At 36.1% G+C, this 9,522-nt stretch overlaps 1 protein-coding gene across 1 annotated transcript; it reads right to left on the bottom strand.

The window, feature by feature from the left end:
• Nucleotides 1-1,354: 1,354 nt before the first annotated feature.
• On the bottom strand, nt 1,355-8,983 carry LOC133176258 (uncharacterized). Its single transcript, XM_061311406.1, has 2 exons — nt 8,702-8,983; nt 1,355-8,587 (listed from the first exon to the last, which is right to left on the bottom strand). Exons 1-2 carry the CDS (start codon nt 8,981-8,983, stop codon nt 1,355-1,357), a joined length of 7,515 nt encoding a protein of 2,504 aa, XP_061167390.1.
• Between the last annotated feature and the right edge of the window lie 539 nt (nt 8,984-9,522).

Here is a 9,522-nt window from a genome sequence, read left to right as displayed (position 1 = left end):
AAAAAAGTTAAGAGTGTGATATAAAATAATCAAGAAGATTAACTAAGAGGGATACAAATGTGTATGTCATAAAATGCAATATTGATATTGTCATATAATTTCAACAATTATGAATATAATTATATGAATTCAAATATTGGTCAGCTTTAATTAATGTCGTATTTCAACAATAATTATTTTAAGTGTACATCAGCGCATGGATACATACATTCAATATTGTCTCAGTAAGTATCAAGAATTGTCAACAAGATGCTCGGAATATACAGCATATACACAAGCTTATTCATTTATAACATATTAACATGATAAATGTAATAAGGACCTAAGCATATTATTTGGAGCAAAAATTATTGTCTATATTCCTGCAAGTATGTCACATAAAAAACCAGTACATATGTCTTTCACAGTTTTATGTACTAATGCATATCATATAATGTATATTCACAGTTATATCAGTTTTTGAACCATGAAAATAACAATGAGGACCCCCCCCCCCCCCCAAAAAAAAAAGAAAATCAGATCAAAACAAAACATATTGCATAAACCTTTTCAGAAAGGTTCATTAGTACTAGTTAAAATATTTACAAGCATGCACAACTCTGTTATTATGATCAAGCCATTACAATAATTGAAATTAGCAAGTACAGTAATTATACATATCTTTGGGAGCTAATATCACATTTTAAAACAAATATCACTTAATGTGTATCCCTCAGCACAATACTTAAAAATTATTCTTACATATAAACATTCCTTATGATTTTAAGCATAAGGGACTTCATATTTTCATCAAAAGCATGATATACATATAGTTGAGTCATACATATATAAAATATATAAGCAGAGATTTATGCACTTGTGGACACCCAAATTCATATTATGAATATAGTCATATTATGTATCACAAATAACATAGGAAGAACAGAATATCAAAGATAGTTTTTTTTCAATAGCTATCTTACAGATGTAATATTTATACTTGTAATTTAAGATAATATTAACAATACTGTACCAGGGAAACAAAAAAAAATTCAGTGGGAAATAAATACTGAGGGATAAATGCACTTTAAGTGAACAACACCTTATGAGAATGACTTTCAAAACCACCTGCATCACCAACTTAGTGATGGTACACTCTCTGGTGTACAAACGCACGCAGCGAGTCAGGTAGTGGCGCCTGCCCTGCTTCACACACTTGTGAAGGTACACTCGCTGGTGTACAAACGCACACGGCGAGTCAGACATTGGTATGTTACCCCTCTCTGGGATAGGCAGACATCATTGAAGAGGCATTGGCTTCAATGCATTAATAAAAATATAAAATGAACCCTTTTTTTTCCTCCAAGATGTTCCTTCAAAAATCTCTAGCTAAAGATGTATATATTATTTTGTGGTCAGAATAAACACTTTCAATGACATCAGTGATACTATTACATGTCATGTTTGTGTAAATATGGTCTATCAATGATCCAGAAGAATGGGTTGTCTTCGACACAATTTGTTTACAACTGAAAGCTTCAGACATGTATGTTGCCACTGAAGAGCCTCCATTACATAGATCTATATTGAAATCCCCAATAATGATTATATTCTGATGATTCTTTACTACTTTAGACAATTTGTTGATAAAGTTGTTTTTTGCTCTTTCAACAGTAGAACTTGGACTTCTATACAGCACAACAACTTGATAACTCTCATTTTTGAACTTTATTTCACTGTACTGCCATTCTATGTCTTTGTCTGAGTGGCTAACATGATTATTGATTTGACAGTCATTTCTTATGTATGTAATAATTCCTCTATGGGGTCTGCCACATTGCCGATTCAATGCAAAATCCAACCTGAACATGTTGTAATTCTCCAATTCATAGTCTTCATTTTCATCTGATGCTGTCAACCAAGTTTCCGCCACTCCTATGATATGACACTGTTGAAGATTTGGCTCAGTCTTGAAACTGGCAAAATGGGCATGCAGTGATCTCACATTCTGAAACGCAATGTTTATGGTCTGGTTGTTTGTCGAATCTATTGGCTTGAAACATAACTGTAAAGTTGCTTCTGTGCGTAGTCTACACATTTCTTTTTTCACCTTCTCAGACGCACAAATTTTGTTTTCATTTAAACTCAAAATATGAAGTCCTGTAATCTTTGTTACCCTACTTAGTGCAACATAGTGAATGTGTGGCAATGTAAATTTTGGATTCATATCAAGATTAATTACAGCTTGAACCATTGTGTCCCCCTGAGATTTGTGTATAGTCTTGGCTGCAGAAAGTCGCAATGGAAATTGTATACGTACAACAGTGTGTCGCAGGTACTGAAAGCTTCTTCTCACGTCAAATATTGGTGTCCAAGACTTATCTACTTCAGGCCCAAACAGATGTCTATACTGATATCTCCATAATTTTCCAGTATTTCTGTCATCAAAAGAAACCCAAATTATACTTGGTCTTTCAGTGCTTTCTTGTCTCCTCTCTATGTACTCCACCTTACATGATGTACCATTTGTCAGCCCATCCTCCACACATAAGTTAGCAGTGATTTCATATTGCAGACGAAGTGCTATGGGAACATTTTTGGCCAATCCAGCTGTTTTAGAGGAGTCATCTGGCAAATTCAAGTGCTGTAATAAATTTTCCCTACCCACTACAGAATCATGAGCTGGTATATTAACCTTTTCACCATCAGCTAGCAGAAACACTTGGTTGTTGTAGGCATTCACACTTTCATTTCTTGTATACAATCGTGGAGCATCTCTGGGATATACTGGTTGTGACTCATCTACGCAGCGCTGCTTCAATGTCTGTATATCAGCTTCAGTTTGATTTCCTTCTCTTAAACGGTTAAGTAACTCAGCAAAATGAACATCATCTTTCTGTCTCATTATTTCCGTAAGTTCATGCATTGTGAACAAGTCCCGCCATAGGTTAGTTGCCAATGGTCCAAAGTTTTTCTTCAAGTCATCAAAAACCCATCCATCCATGACTGGCTTTAACTGGAAAAGATCCCCAATTAAAATGACATTGATACCTCCAAAGTATTCTTTACTGCCTTTAATCTGCTTTAAACGCTCGTGCACACAATTCAACTGTGAATTTCCAACCATTGAAACCTCGTCAATGATGACCGTTGACAAATATTTGTACATTGTTCTAAGGGTGTTCAAGGATTCACTATCAAGTGGCTTGCAGTTAAATCCTTGACTTGCAGGAATTTTGAATGCTGAATGTATCGTCTGTCCCTTTATATTGAATGCGGCTTTTCCTGTTGGAGCACAAAGTAAAACTTTACAGTCATCTGGATTTTCACCTTCAGTAGAGCAATAGTGTCTTGTGAGTGCCTCATACAAAGCTCTTACAACAACAGACTTTCCAACTCCTGCACCACCAGTTAGGAAAACTCTAAGTGGTTCTTTTTTAGTTTTAATCCAATGAAGCACATGAGTAAAAAACTCCATTTGCTTTTTGTTTAACTTGCTAACTAACTGGAAATACTGCTCATTGGTCATCTTGTACTGATGAGTTTGATCATCATTGTTAGAACTACATGGTAATCCAAGATCCATTCCTATGTCATAGGTCTGGTGATTTAATGGACGCTTAGGGTCAAAATACACAAATGCTTCACTTTCCCTACTCCCTTCATCCAAGTCCTCTTCTTCAGTTTGTTCTGTGCTAGGTGCTACTCTATCAAATTGTACATCAACCTCTTCAGCTTGTCTCTGTGCCTTTTCCAGCTCCTCTGCATTGCGTTCGTACTTCTTAACTTTAGCAGCTATAAAACTCTTCAGTTGATTGTATTTTTCTTCATAAGTTGAGTTTCCTTTAATGTCAATTTGTTCCTTTCTCCATGGATGGAAGAGTAAAATTCTTTCTCTAAAATGATTTTCAGAATCAATTTTGATGGAGTAGTTGACATAACGGATGCATTTTGCCTTCTTCCTTTGTCTAATAATGATGCCATTTTTCATAACAATTCTAATCAATTCTGAATCCATTTCTTCATCTTCCAAGTCTTTCAATTCTTGTTCATCTTCAGTATCATCATTTTGCTCTTGGAACTCCTCATTTTCTTTAAATTCTTTTGGGTATATAATTTCTAGTTCAGCGGCATAATCTGCTAAACACCAGTTTTCAAGCTGCCTTGGTCTCTGTGAATAACGCTTGATTATACTGCTTGCATGAATGTCTGTGGAATTCTCTGGCAATTCTTCTAAAGCAGATTTACTTTTTAACAAGAAGGTTCTTTCTTCTGGAGGTGAAGTATTTATGAACACAACATCTCTTGAACTTTTTGTCAAAGGTAATTGTAAATTTAAGTATGCAGCTTCTTGTGCACTGATTTCAACTGCATTCAAGAACTTGTTTCCCATGTGTCGAACCTGTTTTTTCAAATCCATATTTCCTTCCCTTGCTTCCTTACATGCTTGATCAAGCAGATTACTCATACCACGTTGAGACTTGCTAATGTAGGACACAATGTACATGGCACATGCATATGGGTCTAGGACAAACTGCAAATCATGATTAGCTCGCCATGCTGACAAAACATTTTTCATGTAAGGATTCACTCTTATTTCACAAGGGTTTCTCTTCAGAAAAAGCTGTGGTCTATCAATGGAACTTCTAACTGACTTTATGTAATCTTCTTTCTCCAGGTTCAGTGATTGTAAAAATTCACTGAAAGAAATTTTTTTCCCTTCTTTCATATCTGCTAATTCTTTCTTCACCTTCGTAAAAATTTCTTTGTACGTCATTGCATCTGAGTCATCTGCTGATAAAGGTTCCAAGATCAAAGTTGAATCCATAGGAGGCTGAGGAAATCCAAATCGACAAATGTCTTTTCCTTTTTTCCTGCAAGTTCTGGAATGTTTGTGAATTTGTAATTCTATAAGTGGTGCAATTTCATCATCACAATTTGCAGAGCAAGATACATACTTATCTATGAATTTTGCAATGTGAGTAACTGGATCTTCCTTAAATTTTGGAGCATCTTTTATCCACATGAGCATATGAATGTGAGGTGATCCTCTGTGTTGAAATTCAACACGATAAAAAAAGTCTATCAGTTCCCCAACAGGATGATGCTCACTCTTCAAAACTGTATTGATAAACACATGTACTCTATGATCAAAAAAACGAACACATGTCACCGGATCTTTTTGCACCAGGTCAGTTTTTTCAGCCCATGTCATTTTGTCTATTTCCTCATCAGTAAGTGATTTCTTGAGATTAAGTTGAGCAAGAGTTTTGAGCAACTCAGGCCATCTTGTATCTGCTGCTGATAAAGATGAAAACCAAGTTGGTAATCCCAGTTGTCTAATCATGGCAAACAACTCCTTCTTTTTTGCCTCTAGATAGGGAGGACTGTTTCTCAAAGTTCTAAAAATGTAATATCCTTCATCTAATCTTGTTATCTTGTCAAGTACTTCCTGATTGAGAACATCACCAGCTGTTAATTTCTTCTCTGTGCCCTTGCATCTTCTCAATACAAGATTGACTTTGTCCGATATCTGCTTCATTTGAATTTTCTTCATTTTGAAAAATAAATTTGGCACACTATTTGCTGCACGTCTGTCAATGTTTCTTAGTTCCCATTTCACAAGATCACTGTAATGAACTTTAACTTCACGATCATCATTTGAAGCCATCCTCTGACCACAGTAAATGGTTGGAAAAGACAAGAATTCTGCATCCTTATCTGTGTACAAACTCAATGGTGTCTGTCCTTCTCCTGGAGCAAATGTATATACCTGATCTTGAACAGGATTTGCATCATCCAGTAATGTGTCACAGCTGCCAGAGTGTCCTTCTCTTTCATCAATTTCTTCAAAAGTACTTTCTTCTAACACATCTGATGTAACACCAAAGTTTGTATTCCTTCCTTCAGTACACCCAGATGTACTTGTGTTGAAATATTCTGAAATGATTTCACTGCTATCAGCAGTTATTCTGGCTTCCCAGTCCTCATCTATATGAATATTTGCATCTTTGTACATTTGGCTATTTCTCATCAACCAGTGTAATGCAATGATTACATGCTGTGGTCTCACATTTTCCACAAAATCACAAGTTTTGTAACTTAGTCTCCTCTTTAAGCGGACTGGAACTGTAATGTCATTGTTAAACTGTCTTGGTAAAGAATTTACAGTTGGTTGGATATCTACTGGAACATTAACAACATTTCCTTTGATAGATAATTGTCTACCTCTAGGCAACTCCCTTATTTGCATAAATGGAATCCGTAAAGCTATGAGGCGTTCTTCTAACTGATGAAGTTCAAGTTCTTCTGATTTGGGAGGAAACTGTACATTGTTTGCTATTGACAACTTTGGCATTTTCCTATCTTGTATTGATTTCTTACATGTTAAGCATATCCATTCTTTTCCACCAACTGATATATATTTGCTGAGGAATTTTGCAACATCTTCAGGTGGTAAATCTTTTTTAAGAAAGCTGCTATCAACAACTGAATGAGAAAACCAAGTCTGCTGACAGCAAGTGCATACATATAATGGCCCTTCTTCTGTTCTTTTGTTAAACACTGATATTGCTTCTGACAGTGTTGAACCATACTTTCTGCATTTTCTGGCAATCTTTTCTATCCTACAGAAATGTGGATCTTTCCTTTTATGGGCTTTAGCACTCTTTTCTCTGAATTTTTCTTTCACACGATAATCCACATTATTTCTTTTCACAGATTTTCTAATGCGTTCCAATTCAAGAAATGTAGAATCTTCCCTACTCTTTCGTTTTCTTTTAACATCTCTGTCACGTTCATTCTTCATTACATCTATATTCTTCCTTTCTTTTTGCTTAGCAATTCTCCCTTTTTCTTTCTCAGAAAGTCTAAATATTGGGTTATTCCTCTTTCTTTGCTTTGCTGCTTTGTCCCTTTCTTTCTCAACATTTCTAATCTCTTTGTCTAATCGTTTCGCTTGCCTTGCTGTTTTGTCCTTATCTTTCTCAATGTTTCTTGTCTCTTCATCTAACCGTTTTGCTTGTCTTGCTGTTTTGTCCCTTTCCTTTTCAATGTTTCTTGTCTCTTCATCTAATCGTTTTGCTTGCCTTGATGTTTTGTCCCTTTCTTTCTCAATGTTTCTTGTCTCTTCATCTAATCGTTTTGCTTGTCTTCCTGTTTTGTCCCTTTCTTTCTCAATGTTTCTAATCTCCTTGTCTAATCGTTTTGCTTGTCTTGCTGTTTTGTCCCTTTCTTTCTCAATGTTTCTAATCTCCTTGTCTAATCGTTTTGCTTGTCTTGCTGTTTTGTCCCTTTCCTTTTCAAAGTTTCTTGTCTCTTCATCTAATCGTTTTGTTTGTTTAGCTGTTTTGTCCTTTTCTTTTTCAATGTTTCTAATCTTCTTATCTAATCGTTTTACTTGCCTTGCTGTTTTGTCCCTTTCTTTCTCAATGTTTCTAGCATCTTTGTCTAATCGTTTTACTTGCCTTGCTCTTCTTTCTCTTCCTCTCTCAATTTTTCTTCTTTCATTGTCTAACCTTTTTTCTTGTCTTGCCACTTTGTCTCTCTCTCTCTCTATGTTTCTTTTTTCGGTTTCTAATCTTCTCTCTTGCTTTGCTACTTTGTCTCTTACTTTCTCAATATTTCTAGCATGTTCTTTATTCCTCCAGTTTTTCATGTAATTTTTTATGTACTCTTTTCTAGAAGTATTGATCTTTCCTTCCTCTTTCTTTTTGATCATGCCTTTCTGTCTACATTCTTGATCATCAAAATACCTGTCAAGAAGACTGTCATTTTTTATATGTTCTGCTGTTCCATCAGACGAAATTTCCCCCATTACTTGTAGGGCATCTGTACCTGATTCAGTAATATTTACTGGAGTTATTTCAAACTGAGAGTTCTGGTCAACAGAGAGAGATAATGCCAAATTCAAACAATGTTGTGCCACACCCTCCAATGTCTCTATTCCAATCAATGTACTTTTTCCATTGGCATCAAGTAAACCTTTATGATCTCGTGCATGGGAATCAAAAAGAAAGTATCGTTTTCCAACTTTCATGACAGAAAAGGTGTTTCCTCCAAAGCAAACAAAGGAACATTCTGCCACTTCAAAAGACTTCTGCAATGCTTCTAGAATTGAAATGCCATATGTTTCACCATCAATTTCTGACTGTTTATCATTTCCAATCAAACCAACATGTGATTCAAAGATCTGCATAGAGAAGCACTTGTCATAAACTTCTATCTCACTTGGTAGTTCATTTATTAATAAATATTCATTCTGCACAGTTGAACTTGCTTGCAGATAACCATACAGTTCATTCCCAGTTGTCAAAATCCTATCAATGTCTGATGATGACCAAACATTTTGAATTTTTACCTTGGAAAAAATTATGCTTGATAAGGCATTAGCTACACATTGTTTACCACTTGAAAATCCAAAAAGATCAGAACAGCCTTGATGAAAGTGTCCTTGCACAGATAAAAACATTCCAGTGTCAATACCCTCACCTGTTTTCCTTTCCTTTCTTTTTTCTACTCCAGCCTCTAGTTGAATATTCCTTGTATGGGGGTACATTTCCTGGCTTTTATCATCATGTGTCTTCTCTGTTCTGTTCTCACCCATTTCCTTTTTTTTGTTTTCCAATTTTTTTATTTTGATCTCATGTATTTCTTTCTCATTTTTGTTCTCTATATTTTCCTCATTTTGAATCTTGCACCTTTTCTGATTTGTCTTACTAACTGCATCACCCACTTCTGACAGTGATGGTACACTCGCTGGTGTACAAACGCATCGCGGCGAGTCAGTTAGTGGCGCCTGCCCTGCTTCACACACTGGTGAAGGTACACTCGCTGGTGTACAAACGCACGACAGCGAGTCAGACATTGGTATGTTACCCCTCTCAGGGATAGGCAGACTTCCTTGAAGAGGTACCAACTTCAAGGCATTTAAAGGATCTTCACCTGAAATAGAATGCTTACCGTCCTTTGATAGAGTCTCTGCTACCCATCTTGTTTTAGCCATATCTCTGGCTCTTTGGGATGCTTTCCCCTTTCTTGGCATCTAAGAAAATTGTAAACAATAACAAAATAACAATAACCTAAAACCACAATAACCTAAGGCACATAAAGCACATAATAAATTACAGGTACTGTGAGGGAGCTTACAAAATAATACCCTCCTTATAATTGTTTTTATGGCCCATTCAAATTTTGTTTGTTTGTTGTTTATTACTCCTCTTGAGAATTTTTCACTCATATGGCAACACCATCACTTGCTGGTGGAGGGCTTCAAACTTAGATCTACACTCGGCACTCAGGGCCACTGAGCAGTGAGGGATCTTTTTCATGCCAGCACCTAATGCAGCACATGACCATGGTTTATACGGTCTCATCCGGATTGTCTCCACATCCCGCAGTGGGATTCAAACCTGCGACGTAAGGATCAACTCCTTATTCTGCGACTCAAGAACAAACGTTTTGACCATTGTGCCATGTGGGCGACTTCAAATTTCGTAAATGAGACCCTGAACTTGCCAAAATTACCTTGGTTAAAAAAAGAAC

The sequence above is a fragment of the Saccostrea echinata genome, unplaced genomic scaffold (genome assembly GCF_033153115.1).
Source record: "Saccostrea echinata isolate AGI-Se365-2 ecotype Australia unplaced genomic scaffold, CSIRO_AGI_Sech_v1 ptg000072l, whole genome shotgun sequence".
NCBI lineage: Eukaryota > Metazoa > Mollusca > Bivalvia > Ostreida > Ostreidae > Saccostrea > Saccostrea echinata.
This window is presented reverse-complemented; position numbering and strand designations above follow the sequence as displayed.